The sequence below is a fragment of the Neoarius graeffei genome, chromosome 11 (assembly GCF_027579695.1).
Source record: "Neoarius graeffei isolate fNeoGra1 chromosome 11, fNeoGra1.pri, whole genome shotgun sequence".
NCBI lineage: Eukaryota > Metazoa > Chordata > Actinopteri > Siluriformes > Ariidae > Neoarius > Neoarius graeffei.
Genome location: NC_083579.1, coordinates 11,476,726 through 11,504,427, shown reverse-complemented (window position 1 = coordinate 11,504,427; position 27,702 = coordinate 11,476,726). Strand labels below are relative to the sequence as shown.

At 44.5% G+C, this 27,702-nt stretch overlaps 1 protein-coding gene across 1 annotated transcript; it reads right to left on the bottom strand.

Annotated features, from left to right (window-relative positions):
- Positions 1-19,585: 19,585 nt before the first annotated feature.
- LOC132893759 (uncharacterized) lies at positions 19,586-21,246 on the bottom strand. Its single transcript, XM_060932889.1, has 2 exons — positions 21,116-21,246; positions 19,586-20,879 (listed from the first exon to the last, which is right to left on the bottom strand). Exons 1-2 carry the CDS (start codon positions 21,149-21,151, stop codon positions 19,932-19,934), a joined length of 984 nt encoding a protein of 327 aa, XP_060788872.1. The 5' UTR covers positions 21,152-21,246; the 3' UTR covers positions 19,586-19,931.
- Positions 21,247-27,702: the final 6,456 nt, after the last annotated feature.

The window sequence follows — 27,702 nt, the reverse complement described above, 5'->3', positions numbered from 1 at the left end:
GTGCCTTGCTCAAGGGCACGTCAGCCATGATACAAAGGGAAGGGAAAATACTGTTCATTCACTCAACTCCCCTCACATTTTTCCAGAGGTGGACAGTAACAAAGTACATTTACTTGAGTACACTTTTTGAGTATCTGTACTTGAGTATTTTTTTTGGAAACTTATGACTTTAGCTTCACTACATTTGAAAGACAAATATCATACTTTTCACTCCACTACATTTCTATCAAGGTCCTTGTTACTTGTTACTATGAAGCAGCTTTGAAAGTGGATGTTTTTTTCTTTTCTAAAACGTGATTGATTTTTTCACAGGTGACACTGAGACAGCCTATCAGTAATCACTAGGGTCACGTCCATGGACTATAAAATCAAGTTCAATGATTTCTCAGCAGCTTTATTTGAACATGATCTGTTGATGGCAGAATGGAAGGAAACAGTTCTTCTGGGAAATGTACACACTCATGGCCACACCTAGAACCAGAGGTGGACAAAGTACACAACTTTATTACTTAAGTCAAAGTCCAGATCCCACTGTTAACAGATCAAATGTTACTCCGATACAAGTGAAAGTTCTCATCTCATATCTAGCCGCTTTTTCCTTCTACAGGGTCGCAGGCAAGCTGAAGCCTATCTCAGCTGACTACGGGCGAAAGGCGGGGTACACCCTGGACAAGTCACCAGGTCATCACAGGGCTGACACATAGACACAGACAACCATTCACACTCACATTCACACCTATGGTCAATTTAGAGTCACCAGTTAACCTAACCTGCATGTCTTTGGACTGTGGGGGAAACCGGAGCACCCGGAGGAAACCCACGCGGACACGGGGAGAACATGCAAACTCCGCACAGAAAGGCCCTCGCCGGCCACGGGGCTCGAACCCGGACCTTCTTGCTGTGAGGCGACAGCGCTAACCACTACACCACCGTGCCGCCCCAAGTGAAAGTTGTACAGTCAAATTTTTACTTAAGTTAAAGTACTGAAGTACTTGCTTTTCAAAATACTTAAGTATTAAAAGTACATTTTCTGTCAACGCATTGTTGTATTATTGTCACAACACTTACAAAACCTAATGCCTCTGAAGCAACCGACTGGATTTACTGACTAGCTTGTAGAACCTGTAGAATAAACACCTGGTAGAATGTTACAAAATTAAACAACTGAACTGAAAAAGAGCCATTGTTATTTTCATTTTTTAAAAATTGTAACACTCCTCCCCACCCCCACAAAGCAGCATGGGAGTGTTTTGACCCAGCTCTGGCAGTGTGTGCAAATGTGTGAGAGTGCAGGCGCTTACTGATGTACACGCAAAGGAAGCAGATCAGCAGACTGTTAACAAAGCCAAAACATGTGACTGAAATCAGTGTCGGTAAACTAACGAGGGTCAGGTGATGGGTGAACAATGTTACGTGGAGAAGACAAAGAGCAAAAATGGAAAGGAAACAGCAAAAGATCAGGAAACGCTAGAGACAGTCAGAAAAGATACAAGGCTTGGTATGTACTGAAATGTCAGGACAATACTTCGCACTGGAGTGGTGTGAATGAGCGGCTTAAAAAGTGGAAGCAGTGATTAAGGAAATGCGTGACAGCTGTAGTTCAGTAGGCTGGGGACAGAGGGCGCTGTGTGTCATGGGAATTGTAGTCCTGAGTGTTTGTAGTCTGCTCCTTCACACCGGGATTACTGACAACATGTATGTGCATGTTAATCAGGAAGACAGTGGAATAGCTGTAAATGCAGCTTGCTCAGAAAATAAAAATGACAATAAAACCTGATTAAAACCCAGGTCCACACCTCAAGCCTAATAACTGCCCAACAGCAACACTGCTTTAAGCAAGACAAAATAAAAAAAATGCAAGACCATTATCTGACATCAAAACAAAAAATTCCAGCAATTTATTGTGACTGACTAGTACAATACTGTCCATCTCACAGGTCTCACGTGTGTGTGTGTGTGTGTGTGTGTGTGCGCATGTATTCATGCACATATGAATCTGCCTGTGGAATCATGGTGGTTTAATGTTAAGCTAGCTGATCAGTGAAGCTCCACATGACATGCTAGCAAAATCTTTTCAAACTCAAAATCATATTGGGTAGCTAACGTTACGAGAAAAGAAAGATTTCTACATTTTGTTTATTTGGCAAGATTATGCTAAAACATTTCCGAAAGGACTTCAGATATTTTAACGTTATTCATGTTAGTGTAACCCTGTTTTTACATGCTAACAGTGTCCAAGTTAACGAGCTATGTGTTAATGTTAGCCGTGGACAAGGCTGTGATGTGGTTTGTTTGAGGCAAACAAAGCAAACATTTAAAACAAAATGAATCTTTAATCCTTTCAGAAAACTGAAACATGGGTTCTAGCTATAGCCATAAGTGTGTGCATTCTCCAGAAAAACCGTCTCCTTCCATTCTGCCATCAACTGATTGTGTTCAAATAAAGCTGCGGAGAAATCATTGAACTTGATTTTATACAGTCTATGGACATGACGTGACCCTAGTGATTACTGATCGGCTGTCTCAGTGTCACCTGCGAAAAAAAACCAATCACGTTTTAGAAAAGAAAAAAACATCCACTTTCAAAGCTGCTTCATAGTAACAAGTAATGAGGACCTTGACAGAAATGTAGTGGAGTAAAAAGTACGATATTTGTCTTTCAAATGTAGTGAAGTTAAAGTCATAAGTTGCTAAAAACATTAATACTCAAGTAAAGTACAGATACACAAAAAGTGTACTTAAGTACAGTACTCAAGTAAATGTACTTCGTTACTGTCCACCTCTGCCTAGAACCCATGTTTCAGTTTTCTGAATGGAATAAACATTCGTTTCATTTTAAATGTTTGCTTTGTTTGCCGAAAACGAATCACATCACGGCCTAACTCACCATCCAACCTGCGGAAGCATATTGAGGTAAATAAATGTTTTATTCCAAGAGAAAGCTTGCAACGAAGTTGTCTGTGCTTTTAAAGCTAGTGATAACATTGTAATAGCTGTGCAGTCTGGTTAGTCAAATGACTTTCTATGGATTTGCCTGCCAAGTTGCCGTAGCCTTGTCCACAGCAAACATTTACACATAGCTAGTTAACTTGGACACTGTTAGTTAGCATGTAAAAATGGAGTTACGCTAACGTGAATAAAGTTAACTTATCTGAAGTCCTTTCAGAAATATAGCATAATCTTGCAAAATAAACAGAATGTAGAAATCTTTCTTTTCTAGTAGCGTTAGCTACCCAATATGATTTCGAGTTTAAAAGAGTTTGCTAGCATCTCAGGTGGAGTTTCACTGACTAGCTAGCTTTACATTAAACCACCATGATGGCACAGCGTGTGTTCATTTTGTGAATTCACATTTCTGTCTTTGGTAACAGAATTAGGTTTTGTAGGCACTGTGGCAATAATACAACGATGCGTTGACACAAAATGTACTTTTAATACTTAAGTATTTTTAAAAGCAAGTACTTCAGTCCTTTAACTTAAGTAAAAATTTGACTGGACAACTTTCACTTGTATCGGAGTTACATTTTTTTTTTTTTAAAGATTTTTTGGGGCTTTTTTCACCTTTATTGGATAGGACAGTGTAGAGACAGGACAGGAAATGAGCGGGAGAGAGAAACGGGGAGGGATCGGGAAATGACCTCGGGTCGGAATCAAACCCGGGTCCCCGGATTTATGGTATGGAGCCTTAGCCACGACACCCCCGTATTGGAGTTACATTTGACCAGTGGGATCTGTACTTTGACTTAAGTAATGAAGTTAGGTACTTTGTCCACCTCTGCATTTTTTCTGCCAGTCCTGGGAATCAAACCAACAACCCTTTGGGCCCAAGGCTGTTTCTCTAACCTTCAAGCCATGGTTGCCCCACGAAATCAATAAAATAAATCACAATCCCACCTTCCCTTTGAATAGTTTTAGACCAAACTTTGTAGCATCTTTAGTGCTTTTAGGAACAGCATTTTCTTTCATCATTTGTAATTCTCCCTCACTTGCGGTGACGAAGCAATTGGCCGCCATTTTGCCGAGTCGCTTGAGGTGATTATCGAGAAATAGTCCGAATTTCTCGACCAATCAGCGCGTATGATTTTCTATAACCATCTGCATATTTATATGAAAACATGATGAATACTACATTGTTATAAGAAGTTTCTTGTTACAAGGTGATGTCATTAAATTATGTCGTATGTCGTAATAACATGAAAATATCTTGTTATAACAAAAAGGTTTTCACATTATAACATAGTAGCTCCTTTTTTCTTTATATTTCTTTATCTGGCATGGCAGCCGTATGAAGGTGAGTCAAATGAAAACCTTTTTTCCATTTTGCATTGTTTAATGTAAAGAGGTGTCACAAAAGTGTATCCTTTCTTTTTGAAAGACAATCTCCGTTTCAGCACTTAATGAGTGATCAGATTCCTCTAGAAAATTATTTAGCTCCCCACGTCGCACGTTTCAGGTCAGAAGTTTACATACACTTGTCATGGACATGAATGTCATGGAAATATTGGGCTTTTAACGATTTCTTTGAACTTTTCTTTTTCTTGGGAAGAATGATTGTACAACATACACTCACCGGCCACTTTATTAGGAACACCCATACACCTGTTGTTCTGTTTTATGCAGTTCTCTAATCAGCCAGTCCCTTGACAGCAGCACAATGCATCAAATCTTGCAGATACAAATCAAGAGCTTCAGCTAATTAATGTTCACTTTATTCAAACATCAGAATGGGAAAAATTGTGATCTCAAAGTGTGACTTTCTTTCACTGTGACATGGGTGTTGGTTTGAGCATTTCTGAAACGGCTGAGCTCCTGGGGTTTGTTTTCACACACAACAGTCTCTAGACTATACAGAATGGTGCGAAAACTACAAAACATCATCGAGTGAGTGAGTGAGCGACAGTTCTGTGGGTGGAAACAAACGCCCTGTTGATAAGAGATGTCAGAGGTTGTTAATATACAGTTGTGGTCAGAAGTTTACTGTGGCAGCGGGGGTGTGGCCAAGCGGGGTCGGGGAAGGTAAATGGCTAAGTCATTCCACTTACTGTCAATGTGTGTGTGTGTGTGTGTGTGTGTGTGTGTGTTACAGGGATGGAGCATAAAAAGAGAGAGAGGGCAGAGAAAAGGGGCTCTCTCCCTGACCACAACACATGTGTGAGTGAAAGAAAGAAAGAAAGAAAGAAAGAAAGAAAGAAAGAAAGAAAGAAAGAAAGAAAGAAAGAAAGCTACACTGTAAAAAAAAAGTTACTCCAACTTAAAAATTCAAGGCAACTTACTGCACAGGGTTTCTGAGTTTATGTGACAACTAAGATTTTTAAGTTTTGAAGAAAGTTGTGCCAACTTATACTTTTGGTCTTCATATTCACACAAACTTAATTTTTTCAGTTTTACATGATAAGAATTCAACTTTAAGGCCACTAATCTTTCATCCAAGTAAAAACTTCAAAATCTGAGTTCAATTTTCTTTTTATCCCACAATAAAACAATCCAGTTCAAATAGCATGTTTATTTTAACATGATGGTAGCAAAACTGCTATAAAACTGTAGTGGCAATGCTTTTTTGTTAAGTCACACATTCACTTATTTTAAGCCTGAAGCTCATTTGACAAACGAAATGTGCAAACAATTCAGTATAATGAATTGTTTGCACATTTCATTTGTCAAATTAGTTTTTACTTGGATGAAAGATTAGTGGCCTTAAAGTTGAATTCTTATCATGTAAAACTGAAAAAATTAAGATTGTATGAATATGAAGACCAAAAGTATAAATTGGCACAACTTTCTTCAAAACTTAAAAATCTTAGTTGTCACATAAACTGAAAAATCCTGTGCAGTAAGTTGCCTTGAATTTTTAAGTTGGCGTAACTTTTTTTTTTTACAGTGTAGTTAACTGAAAAGCAATAAAGTGTGTGTGTAAACATCAACTCTCGCCTGCCTTGCTTTTGTGCTCCACCCACATCAGAAACTGTTACAGTGGTGCCGAAACCCGGGAGCACAGAAGGGAACCACCTCATGGAGTCCTCCCCATTCAAAGAGCTCATCCTTACCGTCGCTACCGCCCAGCAGAACCAGCATCAAGCGCTGATCACCCTCCGAAAGGAACAGGAGCAACGCTTCGAAGCCTTGATGCTGGCCCAGCAGGAAGATCACCAGGCGTTCCGGCACCTGCTCACGTCAGCAGGGGCATCGGCCACCGCTGCCACCACCCTCACGAAGATGGGACCGTAGGATGATCCAGAAGTGTTCCTCGCCCACTTCGAGCAAGCAGCTGAGGCGTGAGGGTGGCCGCTGGAGCAGCGCACGGCGCGGCTCCTCCCGCTCCTGACTGGCGAGGCACAGCTCACAGCGCAGCAGCTCCCTGTTGACAGCTGACTGGTCTATGCTGACCTGAGGAAAGCCATCCTGCAGCAGCTCAGCCGCTCCCTGGAGCAACATTGCCAGCGCTTCTGGACGCTGGCATTGGAGGAGGTTGGCTGGCCGTTTGCATTCAGCCAGCAACTCCGGGACGCCTGCCAGCAGTGGCTGAGGGCAGAAGACCGTGACGCCGACGAGATTATGGATCTGGTGGCACTGGAACAGTTTATCTCTCGACTTCCGGAAGGAACGGCGGAATGGGTCCAGTGTCATCGCCCGGCGTTGCTGGAACAAGCCATCGAGCTGGCAGAGGACCATCTGGAGGTGGCTCTGATGGCAGGCAGACGAGGTGTCTCCCCTCGCTTCTCTTCTCTCTCTTCCCCCCGTCTCTCGTCCCCCTCTCCACTCCGTTCCCCTGCCACGGAGGTGGTGGCTGGCTCCTTCTCAGCTGGCCCGTCGCACCCGTGGTGTCCTCCCATCTCCCTCTTTCTTGTCTGTGTTGTCTCCACCTCAGGTGAGTGACACCCATAACACCAGTGCAGAGGGAAATCCCGGGCCGGTGTGCTGGCGCGGCGGGGAATTGGAGCATCTCCAGAGTCAGAGCTCCTCATGGGAGGTGGGTGCTGTAATCCAGATCCCCGATGCGCCAGAAACCACCCCTGATCAGGCCGAAATGTATTGCATACCGGTGAGTATTCAAGGGGATACATATCACGCTTTGGTGGATTCCGGTTGTAATCAGACCTCAATTCACCAATGCCTGGTGCAAGGTGAGGCATTGGGGGGAGCACAAGCGGTGAAAGTGTTGTGTGTGCACGGGGATGTTCACAATTATCCCTTAGTGTCTGTCCGTATTCTATTCCAGTGCCAAATGCATAGAATAAAGGTGGTGGTTAGCCCTCGTCTCACCCACTTGTTGATTTTGGGCACTGATTGGCCAGTGTTTAAAAAATTGATGGAATATTTAACACATAGTGGGTCCTGCACTAGTAGGTCATGGGAAGATCCTGGTGTGGCATTGACTGGAGAAGCTGTCACGGAGCCATCTACGTCAACACCGCATCGGAGTGAGGAGCAGCCCACTCCTCCTCCTCTCTTGGGGATTCCCTTGGGGATTTCCCGTTAGAGCAGTCATGAGACAAGACTCTGCGGCATGCGTTTGACCAAGTGAGAGTAATTGATGGTCAAACTCTTCAGCCAAGCATGGCACCGACCTTCTCTTATTTTACTATTATTAAAGATAGATTGTACCGAGTGATGCAGGACACTCAAACTAATGAATTAATAACCCAGTTAATCCCAAAGAGCTACAGGGAACTCGTATTCCATGTGGCTCACTTTAATCCCATGGCTGGACACTTAGGGCAAGATAAAATACTAGCCCGAATAATCTCCCAGTTCTATTGGCCAGGGATTCGTGGGGATGTCCGTCGGTGGTGTGCGTCATGCCGTGAATGCCAATTAATAAATCCTGCGGCGACTCCAAAAGCACCGTTGCACCCTCTTTCTCTAATCGAGACCCTGTTTGAGCGAATTGGGATGGATCTCATCGGACCATGAGATTGGTCAGCACAGGGATATTGCTTTATTTTATTTCTTGAGGATTATGTAACGCGATATGCAGAAGCAGTGCCTCTCCACAATATCTCAGCATGCAGTATTGTGGAAGCGCTCTTCTGCTTTATCTCCCAGGTCGGGTTTCCGAAAGAAATCCTGACAGACCAAGGCACTTCATTTATGTCACGCACACTGTGCAAACTGTATGGGTTACTGGGGATTAAGTCTATCTGCACCAGTGTCTATCACCCACAAATGGATGGCTTAGTAGAGCGATTTAACCAAACACTCAAGAACATAATCCAGAAATTCGTAAGTGAAGATGCGCATAATTGGTATAAGTGGCTAGAGCCCCTGTTATTTGCAGTACGAGAGGTCCCGCAAGCCTCCACGGGGTTTTCTCCCTTTGAATTATTATATGGGCATAAGCCATGTGGCATTCTGGACATGCTACGGGAAAATTGGGAAGAGGGACCTTCACCTACTAAAAACGAAATCCAGTACATTCTTGACCTGCATGCAAAACTCCACACCCTCACGCACCTAACCCAGGAGAATTTGAGGCAGGCACAAGAACATCAAAGCCGGCTGTATGACAGGGGCACGCTCCTTAGAGAGTTCATGCCGGGAGACAAAGTAATCGTATTATTGCCCACGTCAAGCTCCAAATTAGCCACCAAGCGGCAAGGGCCCTTTGAGGTCACATGGCGAGTCAGGGACGTCGACTATGAGGTGAAGCGATTGGATGGGGCGGGGCACTGCAAATCAAACACCTCAAACTTATAAAACACTGGAATGAGGGGTCCCCATTGCGTTTGCGTCCGTAGTGCCGGAGAAGGCGGAGCTGGGGCTGGAGGTGAAAAAGATAGCATCTCAGACCACTCCGGTCCCTTGTGGAGACCACCTCTCACTGGTCCAACTCACGGAGGTAGCCAAGTTGCAAAAGGAATTTTCTGATGTGTTCTCGCCCTTTCCTGGTCGTACCCACCTCATAGAACACCACATCGAAACACCCCCGGGGGTGGTAGTTCGTAGCCGCCCTTACCGCTTGCCCGAACACAAGAAAAATGTGGTTCGGGACGAACTCAAGGCCATGCTTGTAATGGGCATAATTGAGGAGTCCCACAATGACTGGAGCAGTCCAGTGGTCCTGGTTCCCAAGACCAATGGGTCGGTCCGGTTCTGTGTAGACTACAGAAAGGTCAACGCAGTGTCTAAATTTGACACATACCCAATGCCTCACATTAATGAGTTGCTTGATCGGTTAGGCACTGCTCGCTTTTATTCAACACTGGATCTAACAAAGGGATATTGGCAGATCCCCTTGACTCCTCTATCCCGAGAGAAAACAGCCTTTTCCACACCATTTGGTTTACACCAATTTGTCACGCTCCCTTTTGGGTTGTTTGGAGCACCCGCTCTGTTCCAGCGGCTTATGGACAGGGTCCTCCACCCTCACGCTGCCTACACAGCCGCCTATCTGGACGACATAATAATCTACGGTCATGATTGGCCGTGGCACTTGGAACACCTGAGGGCTGTTCTAAAGTCGCTGAGGCAAGCGGGCCTCACAGCTAACCCAAAAAAGTGTGCGATTGGGCAGATGGAAGTACGGTATCTGGGGTTCCACTTGGGCCATAGGCAGGTGCGTCCCCAAATTAACAAGACTGCAGCGATTGCGGCCTGCCCAAGGCCCAAGACCAAAAAGGAGTTGAGATGGTTCTTGGGGCTGGCTGGCTATTATCGTAGGTTTCTACCTAATTATTCGGACGTCACCAGCCTGCTAAGCAATCTCACTAAAAAGGGGGCTCCAGATCTAGTCCAGTGGACGGAGCAGTGTCAACAAGCCTTCTCTGAGGTAAAAGCTGCACTGTGTGGGGTGCCACTTTTACACTCCCCTGACTTCTCTCTCCCCTTTATTTTGCAGACTGATGCATCGGACAGAGGGCTGGGGGCCGTTTTGTCCCAGGAGGTGGAGGGCGAGGAGCACCCCATGCTGTACATCAGCCGGAAACAGTCGATGCGCGAAATCAAGTATAGCACAATTGAGGAGTGTCTTGCCATCAAGTGGGCAGTCCTCGCCCTCCGATACTACCTGCTGGGGCGCCCTTTCACTCTCTGTTCGGACCATGCACCCCTCCAGTGGCTCCACCGCATGAAGGATGCCAATGCGCAGATCACCCATTGGTATCTTGCCCTTCAGCCATTTAAGTTCGAGGTGATCCACAGGATGGGGGCACAGATGGTGGTGGCGGACTTCCTGTCCCGTCGGGGGGGGAGTCAGCTTCAGGCCGGATGGCTCCCCGGTCTAAGTCGGGCAGTGGGGGTATGTGGCAGTGGAGGTGTGGCCAAGCAGCAGTCTGTGAATGGAGGGCGGGGTTGGGGAAGGTAAGTGGCTAAGTCATTCCACCTGCTGTCAATTATTGTGCGTGCGTGTGTGTGTGTGTGTGTGTGTGTGTGTGTGTGTGTGTGTGTGTGTGTGTGTGTGTGTTTGTTACAGGGATGGAGCATAAAATGAGAGAGAGAGCAGAGAAAAGGGGCTCTCTCCCTGACCACAATGCATGTGTGAGTGAGTGAGTGAGTGAGTGAGAGAGAGAGAGAGAGAGAAAGAAAGAAAGAAAGAAAGAAAGAAAGAAAGAAAGCTAGCTGAAAAGCAATAAAGTGTGTGTGTAAACATCAACATCAACTCTCGCCTGCCATGCTTTTGTGCTTCACCCACATCAGGAACTGTTACATTTACATACAGTGACATGAATATCATCTTGGATATGAATGTCTTGGCAATATTTGGGCTTTCAGTAATTTCTTTGAACTGTTCTTTTTCTGTGGCAGAATGATTGTACAGCATACATCTTTAATAAAAAAAAAAAACACTAGAATTTGGTGCACAAGTTTTTAATTTTCTTTGGGTTTTCTGAAATCAACACAGGGTCAAAATTATACCTGCAGGCTAAAAAATTTACATACGCTCACTTAGATTATTAATTCAGAGGTGCTGAAACTTCCAAAATGTCTCTTATCTTGCCAAGGCCAAGGTCTCTTAACTTCCTGTTAATGATCATGATTGACAACAGCTGGTAGCTTCTCTCTGCCTTCCTAAAAAGGATTTGTTTACAGCACCCATTGGATTGACCAACACACATTAAAATGGGAAAGTCCAAGGAGCTCAGTGCAGACCTGAGAAAGAGGATCGCAGATATACACAACTCCGGAATGTCTCTTAGACCCATTTCTAAACAACTGCAAATTCCAAGATCAGTTCAAACAATTGTATGCAAGTTATTGTGAGGTGTAGTCACTTTACCAAGCCACTTTGCTTCAAGAAAACCCAAACTGTCACCCTCAGCTGAAAGGAAATTGGTTTGGATGGTCAGAAACAACCTGGGAACCACCATGGCACAGCCCTGCCATGAACTGGAAGCTGATGGATCACTGTTTACAGTTCAGATCACCATGGACTAAGAGGCTGCTCTCCAAGAAATAACCCCCTGCTCCAAAATTGACACCTTCAAGCTTAACTAAAGTTTGAAGCTGACCACACAGACAAAAAAAAAGCCTTCTGGAGGAAAACTGTATGGTCAGATGAGACAAGGATTGGGTTGTTTGGCCACAATGACCACCATGTACAGAGGGACACTGTGCCAGCTGGTGGTAGTGGTGGTGGTAGGATCATCATGCTCTGGGGCTGTTTTGCTGCCAGTGGAACTGGTTCATTGCACAAAGTGGATGGAATAATGAAGAAGGAGGACGACCTCAGAATTCTTCAGTATAAACCATCAGAAAGTTGAACACAACTTGGGACTTACAACAGGACGATGAACCCAAACACGCATCAGAGCTGATTGTAGAGGATAAAGCGGGCGAACATTAAGCTTAAAACAAGTCCTGACTTCAACCCTATTGAAAATATATGGACCGTGCTTATAAGTTGAGTCCATGCCAAGAAAAAACAAAGCAAAAGAAATTTAATTGAACTCTACCAATTCTACCATGAAGAGTCATGAAATATTCAGCCAGAATTCTGCCAGAAGCTTGTTCATGGCAAACAAAAATGTTTGGTCAAGGTGAATTGCGAAGAGACATTTTACCCTAATATTAGGTGTGCTGTATGTATAATTCGGACCCTGTGTTGATTTCAGAAAGCCCAAAGAAAATGAAAACTTGTGCATCAAATTCTAGTGTTTTCTTTTTTAAATTAAATATATATGCTGTACAATAATTCTGCCACAGAAAAAGAACAGTTCAGAGAAATTACTGAAAGCCCAAATATTGCCATGACATTCATGTCACTGTCTGTAAACTTCTGACCACACCTGTATTTAATAAGATCGTGTTTACGTGTGTGTGATTCATTGTCAGATGTTACAAAAAACAAGTTAGAAACAAAACTGAATGTCATGAAACAGAAACCAAATTAAATTGTATAAACCAGGGGTTTTCAAAGTGTGGGAGAGTCAGCCCCCCCTCAGAGAGCAAATAAACAACAGCGCCCCCCCCCCCCCCCCTTACAATTTTTATTGTTGCTATACTTAATGTTCCATTCGTATTTAAAAAAATGGTTGTTGTACACATTTTTATTTTTTTCTTTTACACATTTTAAACATATGAGCTTTTTTAAAAACCTCTTTTTTTACACATTTTAAACATCTGTGCTTTTTAAAACCTCTTTTTTTACACATTTTAAACATCTGTGCTTTTTTAAAACATCTTTTTACACATTTTAAACATCTGTGCTTTTTTAAAACCTCTTTTTTACACATTTTAAACATCTGTGGTTTTTTAAAACCTCTTTTTTACACATTTTAAACATCTGTGCTTTTTTAAAACCTCTTTTTTTACACATTTTTAACATCTGTACTTTTTAAAACTTCTTTTTTTACACATTTTAAACATCTGTACTTTTTAAAACATCTTTTTTACACATTTTAAACATCTGTGCTTTTTTAAAACATCTTTTTTTTACACATTTTAAACATTTGTGCTTTTTAAAACATCTTTTTTACACATTTTAAAAATCTGTGCTTTTTAAAACCTCTTTTTTACACATTTTAAACATCTGTGCTTTTTAAAACCTCTTTTTTTTACACATTTTAAACATCTGTGCTTTTTTAAAACCTCTTTTTTACACATTTTAAACATCTGTGCTTTTTTAAAACCTTTTTTTACACATTTTAAACATCTGTGCTTTTTTAAAACATCTTTTTTTTTTTTACACATTTTAAACATTGTGCTTTTTAAAAACATCTTGTTTTACACATTTTAAACATCTCATAGCATTGTTAGCTAGCACCTCTTGGCAGACAACACACTGTGGCAGTGGAGCATCTTCAGATCCAGTCCATGAAAATCCAAACTTTAAATAATCGTGGTCATACTTCCTTCTTTTTTTGCTTGGCCCAGACTCTGTCTCCTCACTCACTGTAGCTTTAGGTACTAAAAATCGATCCATTTAGTCTCTGGCAAAGGCTAGCTGAAGTTCGCTAAATGTCCGCAATAGTAACTTATTCTGGTTTATTTTTCCTCACGTTGCGCCCCCCTGAAGAACTCTGGCACCCCCTAGGGGAGGCGCGCCCCACACTTTGAAAAGCCCTTGTATAAACGCTTACTTGTCCTTTAAGAATATAACTAAAAAGAATGCAGTTTTTTTTAAATAATTGTAATTTCTCTCAAAAATGTGAAGCAAAATTACTGGCACCCATAAACAATATTTTAAATTAATGCAATCAAATTGTCGTCCTAAAAATTCCTGTTACTCTTGGATATAATTACAGGGTTTCACACGCATACATTCCTTGTTCTGTGAACTATTTACAGAGAGTGTAAATAGTTTACAGAACTATTTACAGGGGTGGTGTAGTGGTTAGCACTGCCGCCTCACATCAAGAAGGTTCTGGGTTCGAAGTTCACGGACGACGGGGGCCTTTCCATGTGGAGTTTGCGTGTTCTCCCGTGTCTGTGTGGGTTTCCTCTCACAGTTCAAAGCCATGCAATTAGGTAAAATACCCAGTTCCTGGGGTTGCACAAACTAGTGCAGACTTGGTGCTGGTCCCAAGCTTAACTTAAATGTAACTTCTTTTTTTTCATGGATGTATGGCTAGCTAATACATTCTTATTTTGCATGACCCACTGTTGTGAATCATGATAATTAAGCTCCTCAGATGTTATAGTCCCATTCACAGATGACTGTGCACCGAGATAATATGCGTTTTTCTGAAATAGAGTTTCACGTGTTCTCCCTGCCTTCTCACCTTCCAAAAAATGTGGATTAGTATGTGGACTGGCTGTGCCAAATTAAATTGCCCCTAGACGTGAAGGAGTGTGTAAGTACATGTGCGTGCATGGTGTCCTGTGATGGACTGGCATCACATCCATGGTGTACTTGTTCTTCACTCAGAGAGGTCCTGGGACAGGCTCTGGATCCACCATGACTCTGATCAGAATAACGCCTCCTGAAGTGTAAGGGAACAGCCGGCTCAGCAGGGTGCCGTCACTAGAGGGAGGCAGACAGCAAACAAACATAACCAGAGCAGCTCCTGCTATCAGAGGGAAACAGAGAGAGAGAGAGAGAGAGAGAGAGAGAGAGAGAGAGAGATGTTTATGATGTGCCCCTGTGCCTGGGTTTCTCGGCTCATTCAGTGTTCAGTCTCGAGTCAAGATTTCTGTATGAATGAATGAAATAATAATAATAATATAAAGCATAATAAGAATTTACTTGGCGGTACGGTGGTGTAGTGGTTAGCACTGTCACCTCATAGCAAGAAGGTTCTGGGTTCGAGCCCAGTGCCCGATGGGGGCCTTTTTTGTGTGGAGTTTGCATGTTCTCCCCGTGTCTGCGTGGGTTTCCTCCGGGTGCTCCGGTTTCCCCCACAGTCCAAAGACATGCAGGTTAGGTTAACTGGTGACTCTAAATTGACCGTAGGTGTGAATGTGAATGGTTGTTTGTCTCGATGTGCAGCCCTGCGATGACCTGGCGACTTGTCCAGAGTGGACCCCGCCTCTCGCCCATAGTCAGCTGGGATAGAATCCAGCTTGTCCACACGACCCCTTCTTCCATCTACATGTACAGGTGTTTCCTGTGCCACAAAACGCCAAAGACAGATAGATCACTCTCCATCTCTCACTCTCTCCATCTCACTCTTCCCCCCCACATCTGTCCATCACTCACTCTCTCCATCACTACACTCACTCACTCCATCACTCACTCTCTCCCCATCACTCGCTCCATCCCTCCCCATCACTCCCATGCTCTCCCCCTCACATTCACTCTCCCCATCTGTCCATCACTCACTCTCTTTCCCTCTCTCTCCCTCACTCCACTCACACACACTCCCCCATCTCTCCATCACTACACTCACTCTTCCCCCACTCACTATCTCTCCACTCACTCTCCTTTTCCATCATTCACTCCCCATCACTCATGCCACTCCATGTCTCTCACTCTCACTCCTTCCCCCACACACTCACTTTCACTCTTCCCATCTCTCCCTCACTCCCTCTCCCTCCAACACTCCACTCGCACTCTCCCCATCTCTCCACTTACTCTCCCCATCTCTCCACTCACTCTCCCCATCTCTCCATCATTCCAATCGCACTCTCCCCATCTCTCCACTCACTCTCCCCATCTCTCCACTCACTCTCCCCATTACTCTCTATCCATCACTCACTCTCTCCCCCTCTCACTATCTCTCCACTCACTCTCCCCATTACTCTCTATCCATCACTCACTCTCTCCCCCTCTCACTATCTCTCCACTCACTCTCCTTGTTCATCATTCAGTCTCCCCATCACTCACTCTCACCCCTCACTCTCCCCATCACTCACTCATTCTCTCCCTCTCACACTCACTTTCACTCTCCCCATCTCTCCCTCACCCCATCACTTTCTCTATTCATCACTCAAACTCCCCATCACTTTCTCTATCACTCACCCTCTCACTCTCTCTCTGCTCACTCTCCTTTTCCATCACTAACTCTCTATCCTCCCCATCACTCTCTCCCCCTCACTCATACCACTCCCTCGCTCCTTCTCTATCACTCACTCTCACTGCTCACTCTCCTCATTTCCTCATTATCTCCCCTCACACTCACTTTCACCCTCCTCATCTCTCCATCACTCCACTCACACAATCTTCCCCATCTCTCTACTCACTCTCCCCATCACTCTTTATCCATCACTCACTCTCTCCCCCTCATCATCTCTCCACTCACTCTCCTTTTCCATTACTCACGCTCTCTCCTCCCCTTCCCCATCACTCTCCCCGTCACTCATGCCACTCCCTCTCCGTCACTCACTCTCACCCCTCACTCTCCCCATCCCTCACTCATTCTCTCCCCTCACACTCACTTTCACTCTCCCTATCTCTCCATCACTCTATCCTCCTCTCTCACTAGCTCTCCACTCACTCTTTTTCCATCACTCTCTCCCCATCCCTCACTATCTCTCCACTCACTCGCTCTCTCCATTTCCATCACTCACTCTTGTCCCCATCACACTCTCTCTCCCTCTATCACTCACTCACTATCACTCACAACGATTCAATGGTTTATTAAATATTACGTCGCTGCACATCAATAAAAAAAACAAAAAACACATTTCACCACTGCATCCGTTTGTCCTTTTAAACAGCTTTATTCTTTAAACTGAACGCAAATGTGTTGAATTTTTCATACAGCGCTCATGTAAAGGGTGTAAAACCACAATCTGATTGAACACAAAAATCCATCAAGATACACATGTACATTTTTCAAAATGTATAATGATCACAAGAGGCTTGTTTACACACACACACACACACACACACACACACACACACACACACACACACACACACACACACACCAGATTTTAACATAAGAATGTTGGATTGTTGCCCTTCTAATGTTCCACTGGATTTACTTTCTGTTTTGATGCAGGACATTTTACATTTTGGAAGAACAAATAGAAGCAACGTAGGTCATGGGCCTGGAGTCAGGAAAAGCTGAAATAAAGATTAACTCGTGCCTCCATTAGCTTAGTGCAATGCAAGTGTTTAGCGCTCTGAAGAAAAGTGCTTCATATATATATATATATAAACATTATAATTATAATGATCACCTTTTTTAATCTGAAAAGTGCTGGAAAACCAACGTTTGGACTCTAAAATGTTTTCGTACCGACTCGATAACGTAGAAATCATGAAATAGAAATCTATAACTCGTGTTATAGAACGTGTTGGTTCAGCAACAAGTTCCGCCATTTTGTTTTTCTCTACTCACGGGATATGAGCTGATATCCTAGTAGCAGAGTAACCAATCAGAGCACGCGATTGCTCATATCCAGTGAATGTGTTTTTATTTATTTACACACAGTAGGAAGAGTGCATTATGGATATCCTGTATCTTCTCGGGTATTTAATTCGGACCCGAGCCTTCTGTAAGGTAAAATAAGGTTCAGTTACAGAAACACCAGCAGTCTCGGCCGGCCCGGCGCCAGGAACAGTTTACTAAGGGGGCAATTAGAAATCGCAAGGGGGCAAATATTTTTCATATCGTGTGTAGTAGTGATGGCGGTCTGACAACGTGTTTCAAACAATTAACTGCGCCAACCACAAAACCACCACGGCCCCGAAGGTTGCTTTAGTCCGGGAAAATCATGTGGCATATTACCAGGGCAGTTGCGCTTTTTTCAACACCCGTGCCCCCCTGTTACCCCTCCCCTCCAATTTTCTCACAGACACGCATTACAACCGGAAAGATGCCAAACATAAAACACCACACACAAACCTACAGGCAAGTCCTTTACATTTAAAATACATACAAATAGCTCCGCGGCATGAAAACAAAACGTCAATGCAAGTCTAAGGTACTTGGCTCGGCGGCCAAAATCATCTCATCTCATCTCATCTCATTATCTCTAGCCGCTTTATCCTGTTCTACAGGGTCACAGGCAAGCTGGAGCCTATCCCAGCTGACTACGGGCGAAAGGCGGGGTACACCCTGGACAAGTCGCCAGGTCATCACAGGGCTGACACATAGACACAGACAACCATTCACACTCACATTCACACCTACGGTCAATTTAGAGTCACCAGTTAACCTAACCTGCATGTCTTTGGACTGTGGGGGAAACCGGAGCACCCGGAGGAAACCCACGCGGACAACATGCAAACTCCACACAGAAAAGCCCTCGCCGTCCCCGGGGCTCGAACCCAGGACCTTCTTGCTGTGAGGCGACAGCGCTAACCACTACACCACCGTGCCGCCGGCCAAAATCATAATTTAAAAAAAATCAACAGACCCTGGAGCTGCCAGTAATAGCCTTCCTGACTCGCACCGAGTCAACGCTAACCACTTAATCCGCGATCCCAGTTTAGGCGTGTAGGGGACTAAACACTCTGAAGTGATGAATTTTCACCCCCGCTGCATGGGCCAGGGTGACGTCAACAACACATATTCTTACGCTATTTGCGCACAAAGCAGACCATATATGAACACATACACCAACATAAACAGAGATAAACTTAGCGTACAAAGAAAGAAAATGGATTCACAATATTGTGATTGAATTCGTTTAATTCGGTGGGGGAAAGACTACTCCCGTAAACTTGACTGCAGATTACAGGATATTGCAGAGACAGTGCACTTGTAAGTGTAGACTACATGTAAAACCCCCGCCCGCACGACCCCTCCCCTTGTCCTTATCACAGGTCTGTGTGTGCGCGGCTGTGTCATTTCACACACACCCACAATAACTAGTCCCCAGTAGTTAGGATACATATGTCTAAAACAGGTGATTTATGTGAAATGTATTTTTGTGCAATGCGCAACCACTTAATATTTCGTATTTGAAAATGCAAATTATTAATACATCTAGGGCGGCACGGTGGTGTAGTGGTTAGCGCTGTCGCCTCACAGCAAGAAGGTCCTGGGTTCGAGCCCCGTGGCCGGCGAGGGCCTTTCTGTGTGGAGTTTGCATGTTCTCCCCGTGTCCGCGTGGGTTTCCTCCGGGTGCTCCGGTTTCCCCCACAGTCCAAAGACATGCAGGTTAGGTTAACTGGTGACTCTAAATTGAGCGTAGGTGTGAATGTGAGTGTGAATGGTTGTCTGTGTCTATGTGTCAGCCCTGTGATGACCTGGCGACTTGTCCAGGGTGTACCCCGCCTTTCGCCCGTAGTCAGCTGGGATAGGCTCCAGCTTGCCTGCGACCCTGTAGAAGGATAAAGCGGCTAGAGATAATGCGATGCGATTAATACATCTATAATACATTATATTTTCATAAGAAAACAATTAAGTGATCTGAGTCTCCGTTGAGGGGGCGGGGCTGTAGCTACGAGTGGCCGACGCCCCCTTTCGCCCCCCCACGGCGCCGGGCCTGAGTCTCGGGTGTTTACAAAACACTGATGAAAAGCCTGCACTCGTATTAGGACAAATCCCGCCTTCTGAGCCAGGATTGGCTGGTTCCGCCGCCCTTCGTGCGCTAGCTTCGATTGGATACCGTTTCCAACTCGCGTGCAGTCTGCTGCAGAGCTCTGAAATGTTAACCAATCCTGGCGAGGAGGCGGGTTTTATCGGAATGAAATGTGAGAGAAATACTTCATCATAAAGTAAGCCTTTTAAACTCAAGAAAATGAAACTCGCAGAGAATAAAATGAAAATGAAATCACAAAGAAGCCTTTATTCTTCTCATTTTACACAGACATGATCATTTGTGCCCTCGTAATAAATCCAGAAGAGCATCATTCACAAATCACATGCATGATACTGAATTGTTTTTGATTAAAATGATTACAAAACATTACACAGTTGTGATTATTTCTGACTTGATAGAAATTAGATAGAAATATTAAATCATATGTGGTTAAACATAACAATATGAGTATTTTTTGTGCTGTGACATAAATGTGTTTCACAATTTTTTTGCCTGAACTTCATCCACTTCACTGTTTAACTGCCACTTTGAATCTTTCACAATCACATGTCTACCTCCATTTTTATATCATCATCATCATCATCATCATCATCGCTCTTCTTCTTTCTCCTCCACTTTCAGTTGTTTTTCAACTCAATCACAATTCTCTGAGCTTCCAAGAAATCTTCCTCTCTTTCACTTTCATTCTTTTTGTTCCTCGAGAGATTTATCTTGTCAAGTTTACAGGCCTCGAGGGCTTCAATAAGCCGTTCTCTGGGGATTTTCAGGACTTTACGAGGTTTAGTATCTTTTGGCAAGTGAAAGACTAAACTAACCTGATCCCAGACATAAAACTCATGAGTAGATAGACGTTGCACTTCTCCTGAATCAAACCGATACCAGTGGGTTTCACAAATGGCTTGTGCTTTCCAGGTAATTTTCCCGTCCTGATAATGAACCCACTCACTGGTTTCAAGAAGCGGATATCCTCCAAAACGCTCGTTATCCTCAGGACTGTGAATCAGCACGACGTACATAATCTCCTGGCTGTAGGTGACGGTCTCGTACACCCTGAGAACCGGCTCTTCTCCTCCACAGTTCTGTTCCTTGTACCATTGCATCAGATCAGTGAGGGGGAATGTGAAGCGATAATTACCGTATCTGGATGTCTCGAGTTGGAACAGAGGTGATGTGGTGAACTCCTCCAGAAATGGCTGCTGCACATTCAGCTCTGATTTATCCTCCATGTAACGTTCCTCTGCTGCTCTTATCTCCTCTTTGTCAATTTTTAAGTCCCACCATGAGAACTCACTTTCAGGAGGCCTGAAAACTCTGACTCCAGACCTGAACTGCTCTGACTCCAGTATCCCCATCACTCCTGACTTGTCAGTAACATGAACTACATCTGAAACCCAGAATTCAACTGGAGTTGGGTAGGGTGGGATCTGCTTTATGATGTTCTTTGTCATGGGCGAAGGAGGGACCCTCAGGGGTATTAGCTCTCTCAGTCTTTGTACACTTACGTGCTGCCCTGAGATGTAGCGCTCCATTATGCCACGTGAATTCCGTCGCTCTTGGATGATAATCTACAAATATATGCAAATCTCACTGAAAAATAGCTTATGTACACAAATAATCTTTTTCACATGAGATTATTATTATTATTATTATTATTATTATTATTATTAAGATCTCATAGTATATATAGTTAATACATTATGAATCCTATATAGGGTATATAGCATGGTTACTATATAGTATATAAAATTGTTTCTACATTTAATAGCAGATAAATAAGTTAGATTGTTTTTTAGTGTCATACCTCCATTTCAGGTTGCTGTACATTCGCATTTGCCATTTTTCAGAGTGTGGATCAGACAGCCAAGTGAAGTAAGTGATGACTGTGATCCTACCAGCACTGCCTTTATATCGTGTGCTCCATCCCCTCCAGCATCTCCCAGACATTCTGTGAAAATATAAACTTAAGGGCTGTGTTGAGGTGGAGCTTGTGGTCTGACACATTAAGAGAAAGGAAATAGTGTATGCACAGAGAGAGAGAGAGAGAGAGAGAATGTCCTTATAGTTTCTCTGACTATATTTTCCATTTCTCCCATTTGTTTAAGAACACTTTTTCTTTCAATCTTAGTGCTTATGCTAATTTCTTTCTTTCTTGGATAATGTAAAGTAGCTCAGATATAAGGAGGTATATAACAGTGGAATTTTATTTGACATCAGTTTTTCACAACTCCAAACTCGTGTGTGTGTGTTTACATTTAAGCAAGGCTGCTTCTCTAACCTTCAAGCCATGGTTGCCCCATGAAATAAATAAATCACAATCCCGCCTTCCCTTTGAATAGTTTTAGACCAAACTTTGTAGCATCTTTAGTGCTTTTAGGAACAGCATTTTCTTTCATCATTTATAATAATTCTTCCTCACTTGCGGTGACGAAGCGACTGGTCGCCGTTTTGCCGAGTCGCTCGAGGTGATTATCGAGAAATAGTCTGAATTTCTCGACCAATCAGCGCTTATGATTTTCTGTAACCATCTGCATATTTATATGAAAACATGATGAATAGCTACTATTGTTATAAGAAGTTTCTTGTTACAAGATGATGTCATTAAATTATGTCGTATGTCGTAATAACGTGAAAATATCTTGTTATAACAAAAAGGTTTTCACATTATACTATAACATGGTATAGCTCCTTTTTTCTTTATCTGGCATGGCAGCCGTATGAAGGTGAATCAAATGCAAACCTTTTGCATTGTTTAATGTAAATAGGCATCACAAAAGTGCATCCTTTCTTTTTGAAAGACATAATCTCCGTTTCAGTTCTTAATGAGTGTCCAGATTCCTCTAGAAAATTATTTAGCTCCCCACCTCTCATTTATGTCACACGTTTCAGGTCAGAAGTTTACATACACTCGTCCTGGACATGAATGTCATGGAAATATTGGGCTTTTAATGATTTCTTTGAACTTTTCTTTTTCTTGGAAAGAATGATTGTACAACATACACTCACCGGCCACTTTATTAGGAACACTAATACACCTGTTGTTCTGTTTTATGCAGTTCTCTAATCAGCCGATCCGTTGACAGCAGCACAATGCATCAAATCCTGCAGATACAAATCAAGAGCTTCAGCTAATTAATGTTCACTTTATTCAAACATCAGAATGGGAAAAATTGTGATTTTAAAGTGTGATTTTCTTTCACTGGCATGGGTGTTGGTTTGAGCCAGACGGACTGGTTTGAAATTTTCTGAAACGGCTGATCTCCTGGGGTTTGTTTTCACACAACAGTCTCTAGAGTTTATACAGAATGGTGCAAAAACTAAAAAAAAAAAACATCATCGAGTGAGTGAAGAACATTTCTGTGGGTGCACTGTAAAAAAAAAAAGTTATGCCAAATTCAAGGCAACTTACTGCACAGGATTTTTGAGTTTATGCGACAACTAAGATTTTTAAGTTTTGAAGAAAGTTGTGCCAACTTTTACTTTTGGTCTTCATATTCACACAAACTTATTTTTTTTTTCAGTTTTATACAGGATAAGAATTCAACTTTAAGGCCACTAATCTTTCATCCAAGTAAAAACTTCAAAATTTGAGTTCAATTTTCTTTTTATCCCACAATAAAACAAATAACAATCCAGTTCAAATAGCATGTTTATTTTAACATGATGGTAGCAAAACTGCTATAAAACTGTAGTGGCAATGCTTTTTTGTTAAGTCACACATTCACTTATTTTAAGCCTGAAGCTCATTTGACAAATGAAATGTGCAAACAATTCAGTATAATGAATTGTTTGCACATTTCATTTGTCAAATTAGTTTTTACTTGGATGAAAGATTAGTGGCCTTAAAGTTGAATTCTTATCATGTAAAACTGAAAAAAAGAAATAAGTTCGTGTGAATATGAAGCCCAAAAGTATAAGTTGGCACAATTTTCTTCAAAACTTAAAAATCTTAGTTGTCACATAAACTGAAAAATCCTGTGCAGTAAGTTGCCTTGAATTTTTAAGTTGGCATAACTTTTTTTTACAGTGTAGTTAACTGAAAAGCAATAAAGTGTGTGTGTAAACATCAACTCTTGCCTGCCTTGCTTTTGTGCTCCACCCACATCAGGAACTGTTACAGTGGTGCAGAAACCCAGGAGTACAGAAGGGAACCACCACATGGAGTCCTCCCCATTCGAAGAGCTCATCCTTGCCCTCGCTACCACCCAGCAGAACCAGCATCAAGCGCTGATCACCCTCCGAAAGGAACAGGAGCAACGCTTTGAAGCCTTGATGCTGGCCCAGCAGGAAGATCACCAGGCGTTCCGGCACCTGCTCACGTCAGCAGGGGCATCGGCCACTGCTGCCACCACCCTCACGAAGATGGGACCATAGGATGATACAGAAGCGTTCCTCGCCCTCTTCGAGCAAGCAGCCGAGGCGTGAGGGTGGCCGCTGGAGCAGCGCACGGCGCGCCTCCTCCCGCTCCTGACTGGCGAGGCGCAGCTCACAGCGCAGCAGCTCCCTGCTGACAGCTGACTGGTCTATGCTGACCTGAGGAAAGCCATCCTGCAGCAGCTCGGCCGCTCCCTGGAGCAACATTGACAGCGCTTCCGGACGCTGGCATTGGAGGAGGTTGGCCTGCCATTTGTATTTGGCCAGCAACTCCGGGATGCCTGCCAGCAGTGGCTGAGGGCGGAAGACCACGACGCCGACGAGATCATGGATCTGGTGGCACTGGAACAGTTTATCTCTCGACTTCCGGAAGAAACGGCGGAATGGGTCCAGTGTCATCACCTGGTGTCGCTGGAACAAGCCATCGAGCTGGTAGAGGACCATCTGGAGGTGGCTCCGACGGCAGGCAGACGAGGTGGCTCCCCTCACTTCTCTTCTCTCTCTCTCTTCCCCCCTGTCTCTCGTCCCCCTCTCCACCCCATTCCCCTGCCACGGAGGTAGCAACTGACTCCTTTTCAGCTGGCCCGTTGCACTCGTGGTGTCCTCCCATCTCCCTGTTTCATGTCTGTGTTGTCTCCCCCTCAGGTGAGTGACACCCATAACACCAGTGCAGAGGGAAATCCTGGGCCGGTGTGCTGGTGCGGCGGGGAATTGGAGCATCTCCAGAGTCAGAGCTCCACAAGGGAGGTGGGTGCTGTAATCCGGATCCCAGACATGCCAGAAACCACCCCCGATCAGGCCGGAATGTATCGCATACCGGTGAGTATTCAATGGGATACATATCACGCTTTGGTGGATTCCGGTTGTAATCAGACTTCAATCCACTAACGCCTGGTGCAAGGTGAGGCATTGGGGGGAGCACAAGTGGTGAAAGTGTTGTGTGTGCATGGGGATGTTCACAATCATCCCTTAGTGTTTGTCCGTATTCTATTCCGGGGCCAAATGCGTAGAATGAAGGCATGTATCGCATACCGGTGAGTATTCAATGGGATACAAGCCCTCGTCTCACCCACTCATTGATTTTGGGTACTGATTGGCCAGGGTTTAAAAAATTGATGGAATATTTAACACATAGTGGGTCCTGCACTAGTAGGTCATGGGAAGATCCTGGTGTGGCATTGACTGGAGAAGCTGTCACGGAGCCGTCTATGTCAACACCACGTCGGAGTGAGGAGCAGCCCACTCCTCCTCCCTCTCTTGGGGATTCTCTTGGGGATTTCCCATTAGAGCAGTCACGAGACGAGACTCTGCGGCATGCATTTGACCAAGTGAGAGTAATCGATGGTCAAACTCTTCAGCCAAGCGCGGCACCAACCTTCCCTTATTTTACTATTATTAAAGATAGATTGTACCGAGTGACGCAGGACACTCAAACTAATGAATGAATAATCCAGTTAATCCCAAAGAGCTACAGGGAACTCATATTCCATGTGGCTCAGTTTAATCCCATGGCTGGACACTTAGGGCAAGATAAAATACTAGCCCGAATAATCTCCCGGTTCTATTGGCCAGGGATATCAGGGATGTCCATCAGTGGTGTGTGTCATGCCGTGAATGCCAATTAATAAATCCCGCGGCCACTCCAAAAGCGCCATTGAGCCCTCTTTCTCTAATCGAGACCTTGTTTGAGCGAATTGGGATGGATCTCATCGGGCCATGAGATCAGTCAGCACGGGGATATCACTTTATTTTAGTTCTGGTGGATTATGTAACGCGATATGCAGAAGCAGTGCCTCTCTGCAATATCTCAGCACACAGTATTGTGGAAGCGCTCTTCCGCTTTATCTCCCAGGTCGGGTTTCCAAAAGAAATCCTGACAGACCAAGGCACTTCATTTATGTCACACACACTGTGCGAACTGTATGGGTTACTGGGGATTAACTCTATCTGCACCAGTGTCTATCACCCACAAATGGATGGCTTAGTAGAGTGATTTAACCGAACACTCAAGAACATAATCCGGAAATTCATAAGTGAAGATGCGTGTAATTGGTATAAATGGCTCGAGCCCCTGTTATTTGCAGTACGAGAGGTCCCGCAAGCCTCCACGGGGTTTTCTCCCTTTGAATTATTATATGGGCATAAGCCGTGTGGCATTCTGGGCATGCTACAGGAAAATTGGGAGGAGGGACCTTCACCTAGTAAAAACAAAATCCAGTACATTCTTGACCTGCGTGCAAAACTCCACACCCTCACACACCTAAACCAGGAGAATTTGAGGCAGGCACAAGAACATCAAAGCCAGCTGTATGACAGGGGCACGCGCCTTAGAGAGTTCACGCCGGGAGACAAAGTACTCGTATTATTGCCCACGTCAAGCTCCAAATTAGTCGCCAAGCGGCAAGGGCCCTTCGAGGTCACATGGCGAGTCGGGGACATTGACTATGAGGTAAGGCGAATGGATAGGGGCGGGGCACTGCAAATCAAACACCTCAACCTTTTAAAACGCTGGAATGAGGGGGTCCCCATGGCATTGGCGTCCATAGTGCCGGAGAAGGCGGAGCTGGGGCTGGAGGTGAAAAAGATAGCATCTCAGACCACTCCAGTCCCTTGTGGAGACCACCTCTCACTGGCCCAACTCACGGAGGTAGCCAAGTTGCAAAAGGAATTTTCTGACATGTTCTCGCCCTTTTCTGGTTGTACCCACCTCATAGAACACCACATCGAAACACCCCCGGGGGTGGTAGTTTGTAGCTGCCCTTACCGCTTGCCCGAACACAAGAAAAATGTGGTTCGGGACGAACTCAAGGCCATGCTTGAAATGGGCATAATTGAGGAGTCCCACAGTGACTGCAGCAGCCCAGTGGTCCTGGTTCCCAAGACCAATGGGTCGGTCTGGTTCTGTGTGGACTATAGAAAGGTCAACACGGTGTCTAAATTTGACGCATACCCAATGCCTCACATTGATGAGTTGCTTGATCGGTTAGGCGCTGCTCACTTTTATTCAACACTGGATCTAACAAAGGGATATTGGCAGATCCCCTTGACTCCTCTATCCCGAGAGAAAACGGCCTTTTCCACACCATTTGGTTTACACCAATTTGTCACTCTCCCTTTTGGGTTGTTTGGAGCACCCGCTACATTCCAGCAGCTTATGGACAGGGTCCTCCGCCCTCATGCTGCCTACGTAGCTGCCTATCTAGATGACATAATAATCTACAGTCATGTTTGTCCGCAGCACTTGGAACACCTGAGGGCTGTTCTAAAGTCACTGAGGCAAGCGGGCCTCACAGCTAACCCAAAAAAGTGTGCGATTGGGCGGATGGAAGTACGGTATCTGGGGTTCCACTTGGGCCATAGGCAGGTGCGTCCCCAAATTAACAAGACTGCAGCGATTGCGGCCTGCCCGAGGCCCAAGACCAAAAAGGAGTTGAGATGGTTCTTGGGGCTGGCTGGGTATTATCGTAGGTTTCTACCTAATTATTCGGACGTCACCAGCCCGCTAACCAATCTCACTAAAAAGGGGGCTCCAGATCCGGCCCAGTGGACGGAGCAGTGCCAACAGGCCTTCTCTGAGGTAAAAGCTGCACTGTGTGGGGGGCCACTTTTACACTCCTCTGACTTCTCTCTCCCCTTTATTTTGCAGACTGATGCATCGGACAGAGGGCTGGGGGCCATTTTGTCTCAGGAGGTGGAGTGCTAGGAGCACCCTGTGCTTTACATCAGCTGGAAACTGTTGATTCACGAAAGCAAGTACAGCACAATTGAGAAGGAGTGTCTTGCCATCAAGTGGGCGGTCCTCGCCCTCCGATACTACCTGCTGGGGCGCCCTTTCACTCTCTTTTCGGACCACGCACCCCTCCAGTGGCTCCACCGCATGAAGGACGCCAATGCGCAGATCACCCGTTGGTATCTCGCCCTTCAGCCATTTAAGTTTGAGGTGATCCACAGGACGGGGGCACAGATGGTGGTGGCGGACTTCCTGTCCTGTCGGGGGGGGGGAGTCAGCTTCAGGCC

Bases quoted from the DNA above. Each gene is read 5' to 3' on its own strand.
- LOC132893759 (XM_060932889.1), bottom strand. From the start codon at position 21,151: ATGGCAAATGCGAATGTACAGCAACCTGAAATGGAG. The intron at 20,880-21,115 runs GTATGACACTAA...ATATATTTGTAG, and splicing joins TACAGCAACCTGAAATGGAG to ATTATCATCCAAGAGCGACG.